At 36.6% G+C, this 26,766-nt stretch overlaps 1 protein-coding gene across 1 annotated transcript in view; it reads left to right on the top strand.

The window, feature by feature from the left end:
- COL25A1 (collagen type XXV alpha 1 chain) overlaps positions 1 to 26,766 on the top strand; it is a 473,496-nt gene that overhangs the window by 343,133 nt on the left and 103,597 nt on the right. Inside the window, exons 8-11 of the mRNA XM_059171218.1 lie at positions 5,217 to 5,276; positions 6,846 to 6,953; positions 9,758 to 9,793; positions 25,631 to 25,657. Of these exons, the coding sequence (XP_059027201.1) occupies positions 5,217 to 5,276; positions 6,846 to 6,953; positions 9,758 to 9,793; positions 25,631 to 25,657 (231 nt within the window). The remainder of the gene's footprint in view (positions 1 to 5,216; positions 5,277 to 6,845; positions 6,954 to 9,757; positions 9,794 to 25,630; positions 25,658 to 26,766) is intronic.

Raw genomic sequence — 26,766 nt, forward strand, 5'->3', positions numbered from 1 at the left:
TTAGGTGTATATCCTAGCAAATGCTACCACAATCTGTGGAACACCTTATGAGATCACACAAAATAAATGGAGCATTTTTCAGTATGTGAAGTTTAGGAAGTTTTTCTTTTACTTGACACTTGCCAGTGTTGAAAGGTATCTGCCATTGTTCTGCTTATTCATGGACCTTTTGTGGTTTGTCTTTACTCAACATTTTAGTAGTTATAGTATTTAATGACATTTGTCAATGTAGACATTGTATGGCTCTCTTTCTCTTCTAAATAATTTTCAAATGAAGATGTATCATTTATATATAAAAAGATAATTCCTGGAGTGACTAAGATTAACATTTATGATGGAACCCAATAGTGTGGAACTTGGAATATCTATAAAAAGGAAAAGTTAACTTCTTGAGCCAATACTATATTCAACTTAGAAAGCTAGTTTTTCCCATAACTAATATTTCCATAAGCCAATCTTTTTCTATCAGTTATAAATTTTGATTTTCATAGGGTCATGGTATTTGGTTGTTCAAAGGATTCCATTAGTTTTTTAGCTTCATGTAGCTGATTTTTCTATTCAGATAGAGTATATCACCTACTGCAATATGAAATGATCTAGCAGCAAATTCCTTTCTCTTAATTTCTTTTCTTTCACTGTTTTGCTTTCTAACAGTTCCTGCTGTTAAACTAAAGTTATTCTTTTACCTAAATATTTTTGCATCCTATTACGATGTTTCCCCATCTGGTCTCTCTTAGCTAGAAATTGTTTTATCAACTCCTAGGAATATTCATCTTTATTTATGCTGTACACATACCAACTGTAATGTTTGTGCTGTAATGTGTGATATATTTGAGGCTAACAGAGTCATGATACTATTTACATTATGGAGAAACTCAGGGATTTTCATTTTTCAGCATTACATATCTTTTATTCTGATTTTATTTGTTTATGGAGGTTTCTTGTATACCTTTATAATTAAACTATTAGCTTACTTTTTCCTTCATACCTCTACAACCTCAGACATACTCCCCTGTGTGTATCAGTGAGCATCCACTGTTGGTGGCATTGGCCATTGTTAGCCTCTAGATTACCTCCCAGTGCAACAGTGAGTGAAGGAATTCAGTTTATGTACATTTATTCATACAGTACAATTAATGGTGCAGTTTTCATTAATTTGTCATTTGGAGTCACTGCTTATATGTATAGAATTTTTGTGAGGTGAGTTAGTGTTCCTCCTGCCTCTACAATCACATTTTTATTATTTCTTTGTAGTTGTTTCTTCCTCTGCTCATCCCTTAAATTGAAGTCTTTCCAAGAGTTGTTTTCTAAATCTGCTCTCTCTGCAGTCTCTTTACATGACTTCAAGCAACCCTAAGACTTTTGATTCCCACCTTTTTCCTGACTATTTTATTGGCCTATCTAACTGCCATGCCTTGGCTGTTCATCGACATGTCAAATTCAATAGGTCCCTAACTGAATTCATTATCCATATCCACCTAACTGCCCCCAGAAAACCCATTCTTTTCTAGTGTTTCCTCTACCATTCTCCATCACTCAGGCTAGAGACTAAGGAGCACTCATTGATTCTCCTTCTCTTTTCCGTTCTCAGCCAGACTACAAGTCTGAATCTTACCATCTTAATGTCACTTGAAACTAATTGATTTGTCCTTTCTGTAATTCTAGGGCACAGTCCCTCAACTAGACTTGTAACATTTTCCTAAATGGGTTCTCTGTCTTTAGTTTTCCTTTTGCTATACCAAACCCCAACCCCTCATTCACAGGGTTTGGGAAGTCTTCCAGGGTTCCTCAAACCTGTCATTAGGTACACTTTTATTTACTTTGTAGCCCTTCTTCTTCACTTAAATGACCATCCCTCCGTATGATTACTGTTTGTTTATTTTTTCCTATTTCTCCACTAGATATTGACCCCTGCGAGCTTGTGGTCCTGCTTACCATTCAATCCCCATGCCTAGCACAGCAAATGGTGCACAGAAGTCACTCAATAAATACTTCTTATAGATTGTTGATATTTCTACTATTCAAACTGTAAAAGTAGAAAGAAATTATAAATACATAAACTGCATGATGACAAAGTCTGGAATTAGAAGTCATGGATTAAATTCCTGCATCTAACATTGCCTTATTGAATACTTTTGAAAAAATACAAAGTTTTCTCACTATAATGTAATCATACAACACCATTGCTGAGTATACAATAAATAATAGCATCTTGAATTTATGTCTCCTAAGTAGTTAGAAACATCTCTTATGAAATATTTATTTGTTCAGCATTTTGTTGGGTTAGGCTTTCCTCTTTGCTTCCAGAAGGTAATGAAAGGACATAGAGGTCCTCCTGAAATGATATTAAAACACTGGTCCAAGGTGATAATCTACTTTAAAGAATGTCGGGAAGATTCGTAAAGTCTGAGTAGGCTCCCAAGAGGAAAATGCATTCTCTAAGGTAGTTTTACACTCTCGTAAATCCAATTTCTTAAGAATTCAAACTATTTGGGAGTCAAAATTTTACACATTATCTCCAACATTTCAGCTTATTCCTGGACCCTTTCTCCATGTTTTTCTGGAGACACGTTTCCTCCCTGCACACCCAGTTGAACCATCTGTGTACCAGGCTAGTTTTCCAAGATGTAAAACCAAGTGAAATATGTCCACTCCACTTACTTAGAAAGGACTATGACTAATGATACTGTGGGGAAAAAATGGCATAGTTAATGAAAAAGTACACTCTGTGTGAACAGCCAGAGAAGACTAACTGTTATGGTCACGTAAAGCCATGACTTAACAGAAAAGTATTCAGTGCCAGTACTTTTCAAGTTTATCCTCTGAGTACCTCACATGGGTCAGTTCAGTATCTACCTGTAATCTATAGATATCCCCTATGAAATGAAGTTCTCTACCACCAGCAAATGGTAAAATTTTTAAAAATTTGTATAAATCTTGTCTTCTACCCCATAATATGACAATGTTTGATTTACATTAAAAAAGGTTATTTAGTGTTTATCAAACTTGAATCTTAAGGAAGATGTGCCATATTTACTACTGCCTTCAATAGTAAATAACCTTTAACTACCACCCCCAACACTTGCATATACCCTTCAAGCATTGTCTAGGTTTGAAAAATATAGGGTCCTAGAATATTACAGCCCAGGCCATGCGATTTTTGTTAGCATTTAAGAGAATTCTTCCACATGTCTCTTTCTACTCTTTTGCATATAAACTTCTGAAGTCGTTTTTCCCAAGTCACTAATAAAATCTTTAAAATGTAGCTCTAAGCACCTAATTGCTAGCATTTTCTACAGTTATGATGATTGAGGAATATAAAAATCAACTTCCTCAAATAGAGATTTTCTGTTTGATGAAAAGGATCCGTCCAAGGAGAGAATTACCTTTCCACTTTCCTCTTTAGATTTCATTAACACTGGAAAACAAACTAAGAAATTAAAAACTAATGCTTTTTGTGAGCATTTAGAAAATATAATCAAACAGCAAGCTGGTCATGCTCAGATAGGAGTATGAGAAGTGACTTATTTATACATTCAAATTTCAAACCATTTGTAAGGCCTACCATGTGTGCTTTTAAAAGACTTTTAATTTTAAATTATTTTTGTTAGATAATCCTGTTCAAAGTGACATTATGATTTATCGCCACTAGTCAAGATTCTGATCCCTCGTAGACCTCTTGTTTGTATCTGTTTTTGTTCTTTGTTACATAAATATGAGATTTATATATAAAATTCTGACTGTGTAATATGGGGCTAATGAGTCACAGATGGAAAGATGTTGGCACATTACCGTCTAATAACATTTTAAACTCATATTCCATAGTAAAACAAAAGCAAATTGTACACATCTGTTTTCAACTTGTAGCATTTCTGAATTTGGGTAGCTTCTATGTTTCAAGGACTTTTACTTTGGGAGAAGAAAAAGAGGATACAGGTCACCTCAAAATTACCCAGACACTTAATAGCCATATCAGAAGGATCTAGCAAAACAGATAAGATTTCCTCTGCTTTGCTTCCTGAGAAGTCCCAGCTCTAAAGAATGAAATTAAAAGGCATTAGGGTTGAAGAGATGTCTTCGTACCACAAACATCATTTTATTTGTTCTTCTAAAAAGAAAAATATATCCTGAATAAGGGGAAAATATACCACGATTAATAAAATTTAAAAACTAGAAACTTACTGGCTTTCACTACAAATACCCTCAGAACAGATCTGAGCGGAGGAGGGGAAGGGCAATGAGGAGGGAATGTCTAGGAAGCCTGCACACACCTGAGACCATGTAAGCTGTGGTTGTTGTTCATTTTATTTGTATGTTAAACATGTTCTGGGTGGGGGGATGGAATAAAAGGCTCCAATATCTCACGTAGCTGGAAAAGAAGTAGAACAAAGGCAAAAGTTCTCTCTCAGTTATCTACCCAGTTGATAATGCCTGTGTACACGAGTTAGTATAAATTTGTGAATACGAGTCTCTAAAACATCGCTTCCCCATTCTCCCTGGCTAAGGAATTCAAAACCACTTTTCTACTTCAAGGGGTTGTGTGAACTGTCAAGTTCTTTTGGAAAAGTTACGTGACAGAAGCGATTACTGCAGAGTGTGACCATAAATCCCTCTGACATGAAATACGCATGTTATAAGAGACAGATTTCCATCCACCACCTCTGCAGGAATTCCTGAAACAGGAAAGACCTGAAACTCATCGTATGATTGGAGAGGGAAATTTTGATATGTGGGTGGTAACACTATCTTTTGTGGGGAAGACTGCATTTATTCTGAGGAATCTTTCTGATCAGACGGCAAAATTCTACTCACTGTTGTCTGAAAAAGAATTAATACGTGTATGTCCTGAGTTGTAAACAGAATATCAATGGAGGGAAATCACAGTGTTGTTTTCATAACGGTGTCTACAGTTATCTCCATGTTGTGCTAACATTCTGTATGTAAGATTCCAGAAATGTTAAGAGTGTATACACAGATCCCAGTGTAACTGCCACAACAGCAAGTTACAAGTTCTCAATCTGGCCTTTCCATTAAAGGAACGTTTGGCCTGGGGGCCTCGTGTGTGTGCCTGGTTTCCTTTACAGTGTGTCAAACAAGACAAGACTTAGAACCAGGACATGGTGGCATTAGGTATATGCTTGTTTTGTTTGTCCATCAGTGGAATGTCTGTGTGACGTTTTGTGTCGTGTTGTTTTGGTGCTGTCCCACGTCCATAGGGTCTGCCAGGCTTCCCCACAGTTGCTGCTCTGCACAGTAATCAGATCCTCACCATCAAGGTTCGTGGTTGGCACCCATGCTACTCAGTCGGAGCCCACAATCAGCATAAGAGTGAGCAAGAACCCAGCTAAATTGGCTTGCCAAGTCCAGTTGCTCCCTTTCACCGTATGCAGGGAGGTTTGGGATCCTTGGGACCTCACCTACGCCCGTGAGGTCAAATATCTATTGAGAGATATTGAGAGAATCATGAACATATAAAAGAGAAGGACATCAAAGTCGAGCAGGGTCCATGAAGAGAGGCAGGCATGACTATCTAAAACTGTGCCACCCCTCAATGGTTTGATTTACGTGCATGACAACACTCCGTGACATTTTTCAGTCAATTAAAGAATCCTCAGTATTCTGGACTTGGGGCATTTATAAAATGATGGTCGCGTTCATGCCACGTTATGCTGGTTGACGAGTCTGACGGAAATTGAACTGGTGCTTTGTCTCCAGACTTTCTGCTCAGTGTGCAGGACGCAGGTGATGGGAGCCTTCCTGCTGCTTTCATATGCTGCATTCGAGAGGCCTAACACCCGCAGCAAAAGGATGGGACACCCAAAACATCCCTCTCTAACTACAGATCTGGTCTCACTGTCCCATTTTAGGATTATGTTTCTTTCAAGAAGAGCCAGACAGTCTGATGTCAGACACAAGCACCAGTTCCCTTTTGTTTAATGATCATTATATATCTAATGTGTATGTCTTTATTTCTTTCTTGGGGCCTTCTGATGTCTATTCTCCAATTCTCTCACCTCTGAACTTCAACCTTTGACCTCACCTGACTGATCAGATGGTGTTTCCTAAAATCAATCATGGGTTTCTCTCTGCTGATCAGCAGCTCATTAAACGCCGCCTCATTAAGGTAGTGCTTATTCTTGCTCAAGTCTGATTTCTTCTTAACATTCAGTTATTACTCCATTTACTGTTGCTTTACTGTTTATCTCTCGTGGGTGGGGATATTTATTTGGAAATATCCTAGAGCAAAACTATGTGTAGGGAGCTGCATTTGTTTGAAATGTATATGAAAGTACCAAAGTAAAAAGGCATAGAATGCCTACTTTTTTCTTCATTAGAAAAGAAAGACAACTGAAATTATATCCAGTAACAGATCCAGTTTCTAAGCTCTCTGGCTTTGGTAATTTATAAATCATTACACAGTTTGACAAGAGCTTGTATGTTTAATTTTATAGGTTGTGAAAAAGTAAACACATTTGTCCAACCACGAATGCAGCCATTTTATTAAACAAGGTGAATATAACTGATGCAGCATTTCCACAAATCAGGTTATGCACAAGTTTTATACCAGCTCTGAGTACCATGATAACTTACACCGTTTCCAAGAGCTGAGAGGGCTGGTTCTGGAGCTGCCTTGATTTTAATAGCATCTACTCAGCTCGCCCAGCATGAATATTTATTTGCTCCCTGCTGGAAGGCAAATTGCCTACAGGCTTCATGTTCTGATTGTTCTGGTTTCTTTCATAGTGTAAATGTGGATTAGATAATATAAATTTAAAGTGTTGAAAAGAAAATGTGGGTCTTTATCTTTCATGGTCATTGTTGGTCTGTTCCCTTCTCCTTTATAGGGTGACCAAGGACAGGCTGGGCCTCCAGGACCTCCAGGCCCTCCTGGCCCAAGAGGGCCTCCAGGGGACACAGGGAAAGATGGCCCCCGTGGAATGCCAGGAGTGCCCGTGAGTTGCAGTTTGGATCCATTTGTTTTAAGGGCTGAGAACAGGGGTGGAGTGGAGTAAGGAGGGGCCATAAGGAGGTTTGCAGGAAGTGAGGTAACTGAAAGTACCCAAGCAGACAAGGCACTGCCAACAGGATTCTGCCTCATGGCTCAATCCAGGGGAACCCATATGAACCACAAAGAGAGACCTGGAGAAGGCAGCTAAACTGGTTTTCAGGTAAGCCTCAAGAAGTCTATGATTGAGTATGCCTGATCTCACTTGGGCCCTGAGTACTTTAGAGTACATCAATGCCTTTGACTTAAATGGGAGAATAGCTTGAAACTGAAGGTGAGAGATTGGTAACATTCTCCAAAGGATTAGGTAGATGATAAAGTCCCATGTGAATTATGGAAAACAAAGGAGGTAAATCTTTTTAATGTTTGCTCCCTCGTAAATAAACTGACCAAAAAGGGAAAACAATTGCTAATAAAATAGTAATATTAATGGTTAAAACATCAGTAGGTATGGTTTGAATATCATTTGTCCTTTAAATATGAAGCTTTTGGGGTGCCTGGATAGTTTTGTGGGTTTAAGGCTTCTGCCTTCGGCTCAGGTCATGGTCTCAGGGTCCTGGGATCGAGCCCCATATCGGGCTCTCTGCTCCTCAGGGATCCTGCTTCTCCCTCTCTGTCTCTGCTTGCCTCTCTGCCTACTTGTGATCTCTCTGTCAAATAAAATAAAATCTTAAAAAAAAAAATACATGTGAAGCTTTTAATAGAAATGATTTTTTTTAATTTTTTAAAGATTTTATTTATTTATTACAGAGAGAGAGAGAGAGAGAGAGAGAGAGCCAGCGCACAGGCAGGGAGAATGGCAGTCAGAGGGAGAAGCAGACTCCCTGCTGAGCAAGGAGCCCTATGTGGGGCTCAAGCCCAGGCCCCTGAGATCATGACCTGAGCAGAAGGCAGACGTTTAACTGACTGAGCGACCCAGGCATCCCAATAGAAGTGATTTTAAAGCAATCTCAATAGTTAGATCTAAGTACTTAGTTACTAAGATTGATCAAGTATCAATAATACAGTAGTACAGGACACTAGATAAATGGTTTGATTTGGTAGAGACAACACAGCAATTGAAAAAAATATCTGGAAAAGGTTAAAAAAATTACTTATATTATGGCCTTAGAACTTGAAATAAATTCAAATCTATTGCTGAATTAATCTATTTATCTATTATATTTATCTATTTATCTATTGCTTTGACTTAAATATTTTCGTGTTTTCATAGTACAAAAGAATGAAAATATTTATCTGCAAAGTGGAAAGATTTTAAAATTAAAGAATCAAAAAGAAAAAAAAATCAGCCATAGTCATTAATGTTTTGGAGTATTTCGTTTTTATACTCATATATTTATGTATTTTTTTCAAAGAGTAATTCTGTTTGTTAAAATGGCTTTTCTGAGACAACCTCTTGGAAGTCCCATTTCCCTTTCTGAAAGCGGCTGTCACTTTGTCATATGAAAGGAGGGAATGAATCCCAACCTATGATTGGTTGGCCGTTAGGATGTCTCACTGAACCATCACAGGTAGTGGTTTTACCTTGAAACTGTTTTTGAAGGTCTGACCTTTTCCTGGGATGATATCCCAAATGATAGAGACAGCGTAACTTTAGGAATATTTAAATCTCCCCAAATAATTGCTGGTTGCCAAGAAAGATGCAATGAGTATTTCTTCAACTAAAAAGAATGGTTAAAACCATTTTGATGGTATAAAACTAGTCAGATCGTTGGGTCTTGTATACTCTACAGAAAATTCAAAGTATAGATTACTTTCAAGATACAAGATAAAGGTAAGATATGACAACCTGTAAAGAATTAAAAAAGTATGTCATCCTTCAAATGAATATAGTTTATTCATCTGAGTAAGAATGGAGCTTTTTACAAAGAAGTATGAACAGGCTTTTTTTTTTTTTTTTTTTTTTAATTCCACCTAGAGAAATTGAACAGGATTTATAGTCTCACAGTTAATTTTTATATGCCATCATAACCACTAGAAAAAGGTTTTATAAAAACAAACAGAAATACTTAAAGTCCCAACAATTTCTATAGCTATTGACATTACAAGAATGGTTCTTCCAAAAGTTATCTGTTGCTAATGACTATCAATATGGTAATATGATGATAAAACGTAATAAGGAATTTTGCGTGAATCTGCATATTAAAAAACTATGATGGGGTATGATATAGCAAAACATTCTATGTATTTGAACATATGCTATTTATTTTAATAAAACATGTTACTTCAGCCATCATTAATTCAGGAAAATCAAAATTCAAACTCGGTTTGTTCAATTTGTTATTTAATTACTGTATTAAGGGCAGCTGTGTCTCTGTCCTATGTATGGAAGTTCTGAGATCTCATAAAGAGGGTCAGGTCATCATCTTCATGTCTTCATAAACAGAACAAAATAAACAAGATATTACTGGAATTACAACTAAATATTTTTCTAGGACCATTTACTGACTTAATATAATCACCCAGTAGGGGTGATTTTTATTTAGAATACATTCTTGGCATAATTCTTAAATCTCTGCTGTGATCTAGACTCATTTTATTAAATCCTAAAATGTTTATAAAATGCATTTGAAGAAAGAACGTGGCTCTCTTTTTATTGCATTGTATTTGCATTTCTCTACTTAGCCTGAAAAATATATTTGACATTCATGCACCCCAGTGGGTATTGTGAAAGAGGAGGGGAAAAAAAAAGATTGAAATTGCTTTTTAATGTTTATAGCATTAATAAAAATTATCACTGTTCTTTTTAAGGGTGAACCAGGGAAACCAGGAGAACAAGGCTTGATGGCAAGTATCTCAATTTCTTTTTCTATGCTAAAAAGAATAGAAGTCTAATTTATTCAAAACTGTGGTCCAGAATATGCATAAGGAAAAAGTGGGAGATTCCAGGCGGGAGAAATGACAAAGAGAGTGAGGAAGGTCAAAGGATGGAATTTTCGTTATTCCTTTCTTCCTTCCTGCTGTAAGGAAGATTTTATTCAGGGATATGCATATTAGCTTAAATAGGAATGAGTTTCAAAGGAATGAGTTTTCAAAAGTCACATTCAGAGGAATATGATTAACTGTGAATTAGTATAGTGAGTCTTCTAGAAGGATTCAAGGAGTTTTTGTTGTCGAAGGGCTCCCCCCAGTAAGAAACAGTCGTGCCTTCTTGAGTCCTGTCATTGAAAAAGATCATGAAATGATTCCACATGGTCTGGCCAATAGACATACATGACCCATTCTTCATGATTTGTTTATTCTTTGCCAATGAAAGAGAAGTTGGGGCAGCTTGCTGGGCCTGGAAGAGTAGAATTCCTTCAACCTTTCTCTTCCTTCCTATCTCCAGAGCCACCTTTCTAACCTATTTTATGACATAGATAATATTGGGGAACTCAGGTGGACCTTCTCATAACCCAGATTCCAGAGGACAGCTGTGTTTCACACTCGTCCTGGATACAGTGGTCACAGTGAACTTGATTGGGTGCCTTATACACAATGTGTGGCTTGCAGCTTACAGGTGTTTAGGGTCTAACATTTATTTTAAAAAACTAGTTAGCTAGGTCCTAATGCAACTAACACACGAGAATAAACAGCAGTTGGTCAGGAATTAAAACAAATGTGTGAATGGGTTAAAGGTTAAAGGCTTCTCCCTGAACAGGATGCCTTCAACTGCCCTCCTGGGAAGAAACTCACCAAGCTGTAGTCCTAGCCATTGTGGGATCGGCTTTGAAATATCACCAGTTGAAGGAAAGTACCCTAAAATGGAGTCTGAGCCCCCCCCTACCCCCACTGGAAGTTTTTTATTCCCGACCTATGGTATCAAGATAGAGAATTGATCCAGATGACCCGAAAGTGGAGGTACTATAATGGATTCTTTTTTAGAAAAATAAAATGGAAGAAAAAGAACAAAAAAAGATAATATGTGAAAATTAAACCAAGCCTATGTCATCAGTGGTAACTTTGGGTACAAGCACAGCATTAGTTTTCAGGGTTAGCGGGTCACAGGGGGTGAAGGATTCTTAGAAAACTACAATATAAATTTTGAAACTGCCTTAAGCAGCCGAATGCAACTGTAATTTCTATCCTGGCTGATGGTCAAAACATATTTCTTCCAAACATTCTTACATGAAGACCATGTGTGATTCTCAGGAGCCTATTTTTTTTCTCCTCAGATTTTTATCATTGCCATTGGCTTTCTACCTTGATGCTCAATGCAGCATCCTAATATACAAAATTCTAAAATAAAGAAGATTTCATAAAAAATTAATATCTTATCCTCCTTAAATTCATACATATACTCTAGAATATACTATGGGAATCACAATTTAATGTCCTTTCTTTACAATTCCTAACTTCCTAGGACTTAGTTCCACTTGTCCTAAGTGAATTATGTATGTTATTTCATACAGCACCTTTTCAGGTGACAATCTCAGATGTTTGTTTCTGTTTTTTAATAAACTTTTACTTCTCTTTAAACTCTTCTAATTTAGTTCATATTCTCATTTTTAGAATGCAGTTAAGAAACTTAATTGAAATCACAAATGTTCAAAGGATATTGTAATGTAATGACCTTCTAAAGTGCTGTTTTTTAAGATATAAAACTCTTTTTTTAGAAGAAAACTTCCATAATATATATAAAGAAAAGTAAACTAATCACAAGTATACACCCCAGTGGCTTTTCACAGTGAGCCTAACCATGTAACCACAAACCAGAGCAAGATGTTCAATATTAGTATATCCCAGAAACCCCCCTCTGCCCTCCAGTCACCATCCACTTCTTCCCAAAGTTCACCCCCATTCTGACTTCTGCCACCATCGATTAATTCTGCCGTCATTTGAATTTTATATTAATAGAATCATACATTATGTGCACTTTTATGTCTGGCTTCTTTTGTTCAACGTTATATTTGTGAGATCATCCACCTCTGTTTTAATAGCCTTCACAGCTGCTTAAAAAAAAATTAGGAGGAAGAACCTTACTTCCTCAACTAACCCGTTAAATCTACATCACTCAAATAGCAGTAAATGAATGAATAGTCTGTCTGACCTTGGGCAAGTCACTTAACCTCTCAATTTCTCATCTGTAAAGAAAGGATAATAATACCCTCTCTGCCTCCCTTAGAAGGTTGCCAAAGACAAATACAATAAATTAGGGGAAAGCACTTTAAAATACATAACGAAGAACTATATAAGTATGTTATTATTATTATCACTCAGTTGTTCCCCCTAGAGTAAATTACAGGTGAACACGGATTTATATAACAGATGTATTCCTGTAAAGTTCTGTATGAATCAGATTTTCATAAATCAACATACCTTAAAAGTTCTGGGGAATTTTGCTATTTAAAGCAATCCCATTCAGAGTCTTTTTGTAAAGCAATATAATCCCCTAATTCCTCTTCCCAACAAACTGAATAAAAATCACATATTTGCTTATAGTGAAATATTTCTATGGTTTAAAAAACTATTATTCTCAAAAAATCACTAGTCATATTTATTAACTCAAATAGCACCTATATATTTTAAACCATCTCAAAGAAAAAAGAGGATCCTGGAAAAATAATAGCAGTTGTCTTGGGAGAAAAATTTCATTGGAAATTTTTTTTTTTAAATATTATGTATGGGGGGGGTGTGTGTGCGCACGCACACGCACGCGCACACATGCCCATGTGTGTTTTGACTCGAAGTCTGGCAGGGAGAAAATTACATTGCATCAGTAGTTCTGGCCTCACAACTGTTTAAGAGTGTTTGACTATAGTCTGTGATCTTTTTTTAACTGATCTATGATGTATAGGCAGTAATTCCTAATTCATCTATCTCACTGGGTTATTGTGTGAAATAAATGAAATAGTAATAATATGAAAATACTTTATGAACTACAGAGAGTTCCAAAAATAAGGAGTATGGCTGTTAAGATGAATCCCTGTGGAAATAACTTAACACACAGAAAGGCCACTATGAAACGGAAGGGCTAAGTACAGTGTGATTATAGCTATCAGTGAAATTGCAGTGTATTAAATACTGTGATCAAAAGCGCAACTTCTTCCTTTGGTCCTATTTGCTGTTGTCATTTTTTTTTTTTTTTTGGCCTTTTCCTATCATCTTACATTATCAATTTTTCATAACCATCTTCTTCTCATCCACCAGTTAAACAAGGAAAGATAATAAAAAACATGGCTCTCATCTTTTCCACGGTATGCAAAACTCACTACGTTTATTGCTTTGTATCATGGAGGAGTGTTTGCTTATAAAAGGGTCCTGAGAGGCACTGGAGAATTTTGTAAAATGTAAAATGTCTCAGATGATGACATGAAAAAACCTGGGAACGTTCTAAAATTAGCTCTTACAAAACTGTTTATGAGTGTGTCAGGTGGGGAATTAGTTTTCATAATCCAGGATATATATTTTATATTGCAAAAATAATCATCTGAAGATTAACAGCATCTCTGATAGAATAAAAAAGAAGGCCTGTGGCTCAAACGGTTCCACATTTCTTTAATCCTGCTGTGCATCTATTCTGTAAACATGACCTTTGGGTTTGCAGAGAAGTTCAGGATGAGATTTTAAAAGACGGAATCATGAGCTAAAATAAATTGGACTCCATTTAAATAAAAAGAGAGCGGCTCTGAGTCATAAAACTAGACCCAAGAATCAAAGTTAGGACTGACCACAATCGGAAGTGCTGAAGTTCTGAACCCTGGTGCAAGTGATCTTTATTTTTCAAGGTCTTCAGAGGTTTAAATAGTTGTTCAAATAGCATTTTTGGAGTTAGCTTTTCTTTTGATAGTCTTATTATTTCTTTCTTTGGCGAACATAGGAGTTCTCAAAAGCATGAAAGATAGATGTTTTATAAATCTCTATTAATATGTCAACTCATCCCAATTTCCTGGAAATTATTTTGTGGCCCAAAGTGTCTACATCCAATGCTTTATAGACCAAATCACTTTCTCTACTCTGAAACCCTATCTTCATCCTTCATTCTCTTCCCAAATATATGTAAATTCCATAGCATATCCACTCATTTCTTTCTGAATTATAAGAGTATTTCAAATGTCATTTGTTGGACCCGGTAGTGTCAGAGATTTTTTTTTTTTTTTAAATTCAGAAGTACTTTTGCTGTTATTGTTCCTTACAGTAAAATTTGGACTTATGTCTGAACAGGTTATAGATGTGTTCAGTTTATTTTAATTTTTCCTGCAAATCATTTAATACATTAGGGTCAAGTGCAAATAATGCATTTTATGTTAGCTGATAATAACATAAATAAACATAAATAATTGCTTCCACTTCATTTAAAATAAAATTGACATAACCAATATGTGAAGGTTTACTTTAAATATATTTAGTTACAATGCTTTGCTCTCCCACCCCCAAAATTCATTTTACTTAACTGTACTTTGGTCTGTCAACTGTCTTGATCAGCAGGATGGCAGACATGGGAGACAACAGCAGTCTTCGCTTTTTGATTTTAATCTGGCTAAGAAAGCAAAAGCCCAAATCACAATAACAAAAATGATCAACATCATCCTAGGATATTTGGCGATTAGACTTGATTTTTACAGTGGAATCTTATTGAGTAACACTGCTTTGCTTCATTTGTGCACATTGCCTGCTGGGATGCCTTAGCAACCTCTCGAATGCTTTATTATCCTCACTTAATCTGATTGTCCATGAAGTCCAAGTAAAGGCAACACCAGCAGAATCCTTCCCATCTCCTTGGTGCTTTTTGTCCAGAGCCTGTAATGTTAGGTTTTCCAAACGGACCAAGGAAAAGTAGACAAGTAATGCCTTCTTCTCCTGGTGCTGCCCACTTCCCTGTCCAGTTGCCCAACTCAGAAGGACTCACTTTGGATTCTTGGCTGCATGGACTTCAACAGAGGTGTTGAAAGGTCACCTTGGTGTGGTAGGAGAGCATGAAGTTTGACTTGTCTTTAAAGCTGGCTCAGTGACTTAGAAAAAAAAGTAGACTTTTAAAGGAGCATTTTTATAGTGGTATAAGAGTACAATCAAGTAACACAAGTTTGAAAAGATAGTCTACAAGGCTGAATAGATTACTGTCTGTGTTATTCTCCATCTTGTTTTGTCTTCCTTAGCGTCTACGATGTGCATCAACTCTATTTTTAACTGTCTTACTCTGGTTCCAATTAAAGGTATGGAAAGCTGTATCATATTAGACAAATTTAGATATTTAAATTTGTCTATGTAGCTGTATCATATTAGACAAATATTAAACTGGTGAGACCAAATGATAGCTGAGACCCCTTCCAGATCTAAAGTCCTGTCATTCTATTCTGTTTCATTGTAAATGCACAGACACATATTACATAACCCTTTATCCATATTATATATGCACATCTACACATTCTGTAAATAATGAGATACAATAAAAACAGTCATACATTCAGTTTTAGTGGAAGAAAGCCTTAAAAATTGTCCCCTTCAAATGTATCATCAACCTCTCTAGCTATCATTTATTTTATCTTTAGGATCCAACATATTATAGAGCTATACTGAGGCAAAATAAATCACTCTTGTATGATGATTTTTAATGACACTGAAATCTCTTTACCAAATACTCATATCTCAATACTAGAGTAAGAAGAAACTTTTCAAAACAAAGTCATGTCCATATAAGCTCTGTGCCTTACATCTGCAGATTAAGGGCAAATGTGCACATTTTAGGGCAATAATATAAATGGATGCCCTCATACAATGTGCTGAAATATTTAAAAGGATAAGCCAAGCTAATAAACTGGCAAGTAAAATATGTTCTGACCTATGACCTTCAAAGGTATGTCCTCATAGTGATTTGGAAAGTTCAAATGCAAAATTGTTGTACTCCTTGGAGATCCAAGCCAGAGTGTGGCAGCATGTGGAGAAAGCTATAACCCAGTCCCAGCCCTTGGCCCGGGCCTATTCCCTTTGTTTCCCACAACTACCTCATCCCTCGACTTTATGAGACAGGAGCTGTCACCTGTAGACATTCTGTAATGTTCAAAGATCAAACTATGTCCACACACCTTAAAATACCCACCTCTCTGCTTCCTACACCAGTTCATTGTTGTGCATACCAGTGATGTGTTTCACCTTTGGAAAAACAGAACTGAGGGAGAGGCAACTCAGAGTCCTTGAAATGAGCTCCTGTCAGTGGAGCAAAGAATTCTAGGGTCCCTATTGCCCAAAGCAGCGTCTGAAGTCAGGAGGCCAAGTGTGAGGCATGCATCCCAAGAAGAACTCTCTAAAGCATGGGCCCTAAAGCAAGAGACCTCCAGCCCAGGGTGAAGGGCAGAACAGAGTCCACGTGTCTGGGTGGATTCTTTAAAAAATAGACTTCTCCTTAGCTCGCCTTCTTTGAAAAAACTTCATGCACACTCACGTATTCACACCCCTTCACACTGAGCTAAGTAAGAAGCTTTCTTCTCTCCACAACATTTATCATGTCATACAATACTTGTGCTTGGTACTTATTGTGCATAAACTAAATGACTGAATTATACGAATCAATGAATCAATAAATCAGGTACTAATAAAAGGATTCAGCTTTATAGTTTTCTCCCAACAAGTGTCATTGCACACCAGGAGTGGGAATAGGCAGGATCAATGCAACAGCACTACCATAAAACTGCTCTTTCTCCTTCATCTTCTTAAATTCATTTGTACTTTAACGATTATTTGGACTATATGTGTGTGCGGGAATATGCATGGTGCAACTAAAACACTGATTTTCATGAGAATAGCGGAAAAGTAACTGTACAAATTTCTGGTCACACTATGTGGCTATTTTTAAAGCAGGGTGTAAAAGGTTTAGAAGAAATCTTAGGAATCATCTAGTTTATCACTTCACAGATAAAGAAACAGCATCAAAGTGGTTAAATGACTTGACCAAGGTCACAAAGCAGTCTGGCAGAAATAGACTGGAATTCAGTTCACCTGATTGAAGCCTTCTGTGTTTTCCAAAGTCTAGATTTGCATTTTGTTATACAGTAGCCACTAGCCACGTGACTATTGAAATGTAAATTAATTAAATAGAATTTTAAATCCAATTCCAAACAATTGCATAGCCACATTTCCATGGCTCCATGGCCACTTGTAGTTAGTGGCTACCATACTAGATCAAGCAAAATAGACCACTTCCATCATTCCAGAAAGTTCTGATGGGCAGTGCTGGTCTAGGTGGGAAATAGACATGAAGAGTAGATGAGTATATATTATAGTCCTAAATTTATGTCCTCCTTCTGCTGATCATGGGATATTTAAATTTTAGCAGCTAGTGTTTCTCAGCATTGTTGATTTAAAATAGGAAAAGCACTTATACGTTACTCAATAGAAATATTTTTTACTGAGTGTAGTGTACAGTGATAGGCCTTCGTGAACCATAAATTTGTTTCCTTTATGGTACACTAGGGAAGTGTGCTTAATCACAGAGGGCAGAGGAAGCCTGTTAATTTTTCTTTCTTTCCGGGTCATTTCCATTTTGAGTTCAGCAACAAGAAACAATTTATTAAGTATTTAGAAGGAATGGAATGAGCTAATTTCAGCTCTGGATATCTGGTGAGAGGTGATAGAGTCTCTGTTTTGGGACCTAATCAGAACATAGATTCTCAAATACCTAGATTTGTCTTTAATCTGAGGTGGTAGTTAATGCTCAATATTTTGTCTTGGGTCCTGGTTTTGTTAAGTAGTGAAAAAAAAATGGATTACTTCTTTAATTTCCTGAGCTTTAAGAGACCTTCCTTACAGAGGTCACAGCTTCATAATCTTGAGAAACACCAGTGGATGACTCATCCTTCCCCCCTCTCCACAAACTCAGCCCTTGAGATAGAGAAGTCAGAAAGAATTTATTCCTTTAAAAAAAATAATTTATCCTTTAAAAAAGTTTTTTTGGTCAAGTATTCATGAATTAATAGAATGGCATGTCATCCTACTGATAGTCTTTAAAGTAGACCTGTTTTAGAAAAGTTAAAAAACAAAAAAAAAGAACTACCTCAGGGGTGTCTGGGTGGCTCAGTTGGTTGAGCATCTGACTCTTGGTTCCCACTCAGGTCAGGATCTCAGGGTGGATGGAGCCCCAGATCAGGTTCTGTGCTTAGGACAGAGTCTGCTTGTCCCTCTCCCTCTGTCCCATCCCCCATGTGCGCTCTCTCTCTCTCTGTATCTCTCTCAAGCAAATAAATAAATAATTTTTTTTTAAGAAAAAGAACTATTTCAAATAATAGAAATTATGGGGCTGTATTATTAACACAAAACTCCCAGATATTTAAAGAGGAACAAGTGTTTCAAAACTCTGAACTCTTTCCCATGGTAGAGGTATGATGGTTTGTGTGATAAGATTATGGAGGAAATTTGATAAATGTCATTTAATAATTTTTATGTTCATTAATTCATTGCTTCAGGTTAGTCAATATTTATTTGCTAGGCACAAACTGGGTACTGAGGATGTAAAATATATGACCTAAAGAATTTGCTGCCTAGTCAAGTAGATTTTATAAATATGTGAATATAATAAAATATAGCTGGTTAAAATGTGCTAGAGAAACACTGAGGATAAAAACCAGCTCTGTCTGGGAACAGTGGAGAAGGCTCACAAAGGAAGTGAGTTATGACTGCTGAGACTCGAAGAATTATTAAGAACTCCATGTGAAGACTAATAGGAGACTGCTTGGGAAAATATAAATGATTAAGTGTGACTGAAGACAGAGTCCATGAAAGACTCAAAACAAGATAGGAGGCTCTCCCATCTCAGCACTATCCTGGTCTTTCTTGTTTATGCTTTATTCCTTCATACCCAGTGCAACTAAATCATTGGCTTTTACACTGAAAACATTTCAGCACACTCTCTTATATTCTAAACATTTCCCCGTAGTTCCTAGTTTGGCATTTCCACACACTTAAGCTATGAAATCTGAATCTTGTAAAACATTACTTGAATTATACTCCAGACATACATATAATAGTAGTTAGAGTTTATGTTTCTTGACCTTCCCTCATCAAAACATCCAAGTAGAATATGGAATTTTATATAAGTACATCTTTAATGAATTCTTCTTAAGCAAGACAAGTTTTCATTATTTATTTCAAATTTCCTCTTACTCTTTATAAACTAAGTTAATGCATTTTCTGATCTTGTGATGCCTTTGACCAAGTTAATATCTTTGAAAAAATTACGATTAAAGTTTGTTATACCATGTCCCTGAGAAATTCTGGTACTAATATTTTATGACACCAAAAGTTAGATTAGATGTGTTATCATTCTTCCCTACAGAATCTGACTTTAATGTATTTTCTTCATTTTGCTTAACTCTTATTAAATCATGGGAAGATTCTTAACTCAAAAAGGAAATAATTTTAAATGGCTTAATAGTTTGGGGCTTTTATTCTCCCCTTCACAGATGGACCACCTCTTTCTTGTTCCCTGTGCTTTTTATTACAGAAGCTGGTTGTATATTCTTGTATCCAGAAATGACCAGCAGCTTTCAGAGCTTCAAATTTTACTGTTAGCCATCAGGGACAGAACAGGAACTATGTCCGCCCCCTGCTCACACAGAACATCATTTCCTAATAGCAGGCAACCAGAACTTGCCTTAAAACACCTCCCAAGAGGCAACCTAAAGCACATCATTTAGAAACTCTGCATCCTGTTTAAGTAATTAATACCTCAATCAAATTTGGACTAACATCGGTGGTGTCAGAAGAATTCATTAATTTTTTTCCATTCCATGATCTATCAAGCTTTTTTTTTTTAATTAAAAGAGCTTTTCTTCATTAAAAAATGCTTTTTAAAATTTTTACAAGTTGGAAAGTGCAGCCAATGAGTAATGGTTATAGAAATATCCATTTCTTAACAGTGTGTTTGAAGATTAATTTGAGTGGATACTTCTAGATATGGTTTACATAATGACTTTCTGAAGTGCATTAGAGACCTTGGACCTACATCCACATCCACAACACTTTCCATATTAATGAGACTATGAAACTAAGATGATTTTTCCTTTCTGTTTTAATATAGAAGGCTTGAAGTAAATTCCTCCTCTCATTTTGCACTTAGGGTAATCTCAAGGCTACTGGCATATTCCAGTAGTGTTGGAATGACTTGGGTAAATGCAAGGATGAAAAATCTCATTCCCGTCTTGAGACACTATTGTCTATGGTACAAGAAGAACTTGATTTATTTATATGTATTTATTTATTCCTGTAATATTTATTATCCTCAAAATAAACACTCTTGTGCTTACAAAAATCTAAAATTCCATACAAATGCAGTCTCCCTTCCCTGTCCATATCCCCACCTTCAATTTTGTACCTATAGCTTCTTTGGTGTTTTTTTTTTTTTTTTAATTTTTTATTTTTTATAGACCAAATGACAGAGAATAAAGAAGCTGAGCAAAAGAGGGACAAACAGCTACTGGACCACGAGGGGAGAATTCTTTGGTGTTTTTTAAATACACTTTTCATGTGCCCCCTCTTGGCCTTTGTACTTGCTGTTCCCTTGCCTGGAACATTCTTCTCCCTCTTTTATACATGCCTCTGCCTGACCTCTTTCAGAGCTCCGTCCAAGAGTCACTTTATCACTGAGGTCTTCACTGACCTCCCCACCGCCCCGATTTTAGAATACTACCACACCTACTCCTCCCAATCCTTATTCCCATTTGCTTTAGCACTTACCGCCTGACACACTTTGTATTTACTCATTTATTTTTTTACTCTTTCTCCATTCATTAGAATATGAAGTCTAGGAGGGCAGGCATTTTTATTTATTTTGTTCACTGCTGTTTCCCCAGCACCAAGAGCATTGCCTGATACTCAAAGGGTTCTTGAAAACTATTAAGTAGATGAATTAATGAACGCATGCAAAGGAGTCACTGAACAATTACCGTATGCCAGCTGCTATGCGTTTAGTGAAGACATTTAGTGAAGGAGGAAGTAGGCAGACAATTACAATACTGTTGGTAAATTTTATGAAAGAAGTGCTATCTTAGGGGTGCTTTGAAGAACAGAAGAAGGGGACCAGGTCCACAGGTGGGGGTACTGAGCTTTGAATGAGGGAATGGGTAGAGGAGAGAGGAACCAAAGTGAAGTTGCAGGAGCAGACAGCCAGAGGTAGAGCAGTACCTAGACAAAAAAGCCTGGCTCATGTGGTGAACTACCATCATTACAAGAGCTCCAACTTTTTTCAAAAGCTATGGAAAGCCATTGAAGGGTTTTCAGTAGAGGAAAGGTATAAATCCTTTAGCTTCTAGAAAGCTCACTCAGGTAGCAATGTGCAGAGAGGTGGAAGGAAACTAAAGACAGAGTGGCCCTCAGGTGGACGCCCATCAGCTTGCTGGGAGAGAGGAGGGTTTGAACAAAGCCGTAGTGATGCAGGTGATGAAGAGAGCATGCTGGAGAGATTATTGAGTAATTATCTGATAGACTTGGAGCAGGAAGGTAGAGGGATACTTGGAGCAGGAGGGGTAGAGGGTCACTCCCAGTCCATGAGTCACACATTTTTTGGTGAAGGCAATCATCAAATAGGACGCTCACATTTCTCTGAATGACTTGCTCACCACAGTCCACATATTTTATGATATTTAAAAATGGAATCTAGCAAGGGCAAAGGTAAACAGGAAAGAAAATAAAGGGCGCTGTATTGTTTGTAAGGTTTTTTGTTTTGTTTTGTTTTATAAACATATAATGTATTTTTATCCCCAGGGGTACAGGTCTGTGAATCATCAGGCTTACACACTTCACAGCACTCACCATAGCACATACCCTCCCCAATGTCCATAACCCCACCCCCCTCCCCCCAGCAACCCTCAGTTTGTTTTGTGTGATTAAGAGTCACTTATGGTTTGTCTCCCTCCCAATCCCATCTTGTTTCATTTATTATTCTCCTACCTCCTTAAACCCCATGTTGCATCTCCACTTCCTCATATCAGGGAGATCATATGATAGTTGTCTTTCTCCGATTGACTTATTTCGCTAAGCTTTAATGATACCCTCTAGTTCCATCCACGTCGTCGCAAATGGCAAGATTTCATTTCTTTTGATGGCTGCATAGTTTGTAAGTTTTAACAACATTGCATGGCTCTCCATGGCCTCCTCCAAAAGATCACAAAAGTTTTGGTTTAAAAATTTAAACCAAAAATTTATCACCCATCAGCAGATGGGTGATATTAGTACTTGGCACTTGGGATTTTTTTAATGGCTCATTTGGTTTTTATCTTTTGAATACATTGCCTGAAACCTATACTGAAATAAATGTATTTTAAGCTTTAAACTACAGTCTGACACTTCTGTAGTTAAACTTGAATAAATACAGTTTAATATGTTGAGATTCTATATGGTGAACAGTTTTTAATCTTGAGACATATGCACAGAAATTATTTTGAATAATGAAGGACCAGATTATTCCCATTTAAATTGAGTCTCTATAAAGTATATGCAAACATAACGGTGCCCACCAAGAAAATATCTAAAAAGGAACAATTTATTGATTAATAAAAATGGTGAAAAATTGACTCTTATTTTGGAAAACTATTTAATCCACACTTAAATTACAGAGACAATAATAATGGAATTATTTTAGAAATCTTACAACACTAGAAAAATTGTCTTTAATTTTGGGAATAATAAAAGCACTAACATGACCAATGAGTAGTGAACTTATGACATTGTTCATCTGAGTCATTATTCGTAATGACTTTTGAGCAGGCTGAAAATATAAATTAATTTAAGAGGATTAGATAGGTTAATGAATGGTTATATGGCATTTGCTTGTTACTTTATTAATTTATATTTTCTCTAGAAACCACAAAACTAGTCAAGTATAAATATCTTAATCAATTGGCCATAACATACTCTAACTTCAAAATCCATTTTTTAAGAAGATTTTATTTATTTATTTGATAGAGAGAGCAGAAGCAGAGGGAGCAGGAGATGGAGAAGCAGGTTCTCTGCTGAGCAGGAAGCCCAGTGCTGGGCCCCATCCTGAGACCCTGGGATCATGACCTTACCCAAAGCCGGATACTTAACTGACAGCCACCCAGGAGTCCCTAAAGTCAATTTTTGAGCAGTGAAGCTTTCATTTGTAAACTTGAATTTAATGACCGCAATGTCATGGGTGTATAATGGGTTTATTAATCGAAGGACACTCAAAATACACATATAAGTAAGATCTTGATCAGCAAAGTAACTATTTGGGGTGTGTGTGTGTGTATACTTAGAAGTATGTCTGTGCCTTCTATCCAACTCCAGTCAATTCCCTCTCCCCTGCTAGTAACAGATGACACTGTCCTTGGCTTGCTACCATTTTTCCTGCCAGTGAGATCAAAGGACTGTATGCACATTTTTGGTAGCTGAGAATATATCCTTGGCAACATAGTTCTGAATAATCCACAAGACTTGTATTCACAATCCAAAATTAATGTTACATCTTTAAAACTACTTTTATTTTTAGAGTTTAGCAAAAATAGAAGTAGTTTCCTAACCATGAAGAAAAATTTTGTATCTATTTTCTCTATAGCTCTCCTTTGATTTTCATGAAATATTGTGTTAAAATAGGCAATATAATTTTGTAGATTTCACAGTTATGGGTCGTCTTTCTAAATCTTTACTTTAATGTGGTCATGCAACAGAGACCAAGTTAGAAAATACAGAAATGTTAATTGCTTGTTAAAACGCTTGATTTCAAATTTGCTCTGATTTTTCAATGAAATATTCCCTTCCTGAGTTATACATCAATGCAGTGAAAAACTCAATTGTACTGCACAATCTTTTTTCAAGTGGCAAGGTTAGGTTTAAATGGAAACAAACCTTTTCGAATTGCACTTATCCATTCTCAGTCTAAACATTGAATTAATGTACTTTTTGTTATAGGATTTCCTTCCTAACATCAACATTTTAAGAAGTGAAATGCCCTGGAGATGGTGGGGCAGATGGAGTTATAGACCACAATAAAACCCAAGTCTTCTTCTACTTTCAGCTCCCCTATCGCTACAAGTGCCAAATTCTGCCTTTACTTAGCATTAGCATTCACTTCCCAAACAATTTACCTAAGAGAGAGATGATTAAACCTGTTTATGGGCTATGGAGAAGGACCTAGTGGAAAGCAGGAGGCTCTGATACAGATGCAGGGATAATTGATGGAGAAAGATCCCCAAGGACAGAGGGAAGGATGGATTCCAAAGTGTATTGGTTGTATCTGTCTGCAGAGGAGGGGGTGCCTATTCTCCCTCTGGCTAGGAAGGAGGTCCATGTGGGTTTGGATTGATGAGAGACATGATGGTGAGGGAATTTTCACCTGATAGCCTCAATTTTCTCTGCAAAATCGAACACAGGGAGAATTTTAAATAGGAGGCATGAAATGGGAAGGAAGGCTCTCTGACTACAAAGATATGCCAGATACCCAGCTCATTAAGAAGCTAGCTGGTTGAGTAAATAAAAAAGAAACACAGAAAAGTGATGTTGCACTGTGCACTTTCAATAACCTAAAGCTGATTTTGTGAGGAAATTCTTAGTCTTCCTATGAGGATTACAAAATAATTTATGAGGAACAGATTCTCTGAATGGTCCTAAACGTGGTGTATTTTTAATAAAAATTATGCATGACCAATTCTCCCTCTAATGTGCACTCTATGCTTTCTTTAATGTTACAGAGTATGAATTAAGATGCTGATTAACTGAAATGTCACACATTGAAAATAGGTTAGCCGTTCATTAGATGTAACAGAATACAGAACTAGTTAACATGAAGTCATAAATTATCATTTACCATCACTTATAAAGTGTAACTTTGTTAAAATATACTAACATTAAAAGAATTTTTGAATTAGTAGGAAAATGCTCAATGTTTTATGTAAAAATAGACATAAATAGTCAGAATTATAGCTGGATGTCTTTGTGCTCTTTTCCACCATCCCAAACCTGCATCTAATTCTACATAAAGCCAACAGAATCCCAATGCTGACTGTGGTTGAAAAACAGCTAAATCTCAGAACTGCTATATTTCCATTTTATATGTAAATATTCCCATCCATCTTCCAGAATTCTAACCCCTCCAGTGTGCCCAGTGTCATAGGTTATCGACAACTGACAGCATCTTTTGTTTCCTTTTCTGGTACACCCTCGGTGCCACAGTTGACCTTGGCATCCCCTAGTTTGTAAACAAGTTTTTGTGCCAGTCAGTTGGCCACATTTCATAAGAGGAAGAATCGAACAAAATATGTTCCTTTGTCATGCTATTCAGTGATTCCCTTTGCAAATCTGCTTACTGAAGTTTTGCAGATGCAGAAGTCACATAACGAGCTGCTTTCTGGGAACTGCCTTGCGTTTTCTCTGTTTCTAGCCACAACAACTCTAGCTTTCTAAATGAGATGGAGGTGATGGATTTGCAGGTATTTGAAGAAAAAGATGCACCAGAACAGCAAAGATTTTTTTTTTTTGAAAGGAAAAACTACTACAGATACTTAGTGTTTTTCAAAAGAAAACAAGAGAGAAGACCTATTGTGTACTTCCAACCAATAATTTCCATTTTCCTTGGCATACAAAACATCAGCATATTTCTGCACAGCATAGAGAAGCTTGCAGACTAGGACAGTTTTAATTGGTCCTTTAAGTTTCAATGGTTACATTATTATGTTAATTGAATAATTTTTCTTTTTTTAGGGTCCTCTGGGGCCTCCAGGACAAAAGGTAGAGTATAAATAGTACGGGGAAGTAATTATACTTGCATTGCCTAATGGCTAGCATGAGAGGTGAATAGAATTAGCTACTGTAAGCCATGCTGAAACATCTTGATTGTGCATTCTTCTTTCTAAAAATACAATCATTTAGTGTGAGCCCTTAGGTTTCTAATCAACTCCATTATAGGGAATCCAATAAATCCAGAGTAAACTCTTTTTAAGCTCTCTGCCGAACTTTACATTACTGAATTTTTAATGTTAAGCATTGTGACAAAGCTCAGAATTTGAAGGGTCATAGGACATGGCAGATCGATTGCATGGTCCTGCTCAAGTATTATGACCAAATGATCGTAGAACAGACCAGAACAGAAGACATGCTTGTTGTATGGTAACTATATTCCATTGGTCCACAAGTGTTTCCCTTTGCAAGGTAATCTGAAAAATGACTTCCTGATTGTCATTTTCCAGTCATCAGAATTCACCATTACATTCTGATGGAGGTGGTCTAGCACTTCTAAAATTACATCAATATACAGTAGTAAATATATCAGTAGTAGGTAGATGGCCTTTTGCCAACAAAATATTGCTAAGTCCCTTTCCCTATTATAACTCCCACCTCACAGTGGGGGGAAAAGGATATCTAACCTACAGAAAACTAAAGAAAACAATTGCATTACAACAGGTGGAAAAGTGATTATTCTTTATCTTTGGAATCCACCAAAGATAGAGACTTTTTATCCCCCAAGTGCTGGGCACGCGGCATCTGTTGAAATATAATCCTACAAAACCAAGTCCAAAGCCAATGAGTTGTGAGACAACTTGTGTATAAGAACACTTTGTCCTTTGCAATAATGTCTCTATTAAGCATGGTGTGAAATTGTAAAGCTACCCTAATCCACATGCAACCAGGGTAAAATTACTGCTTGAGGCTTCAGGAAGTCGTTTAATGACCCACTCAATATAATTACCTAAAGCACTAAGGAACTGGCCATCTCAATTTGTTTTGCATATAATGGCTGTATATTTTTATAGTGACTATATTTTTAATAGACTTCCTCTTTTAGAGCAGCTTTAGGTTTGTATTTACTGTTTAAAAAAACTTTTCCCATTATTATTAAA

Source organism: Mustela lutreola, chromosome 1, assembly GCF_030435805.1.
Source record: "Mustela lutreola isolate mMusLut2 chromosome 1, mMusLut2.pri, whole genome shotgun sequence".
Lineage (NCBI taxonomy): Eukaryota > Metazoa > Chordata > Mammalia > Carnivora > Mustelidae > Mustela > Mustela lutreola.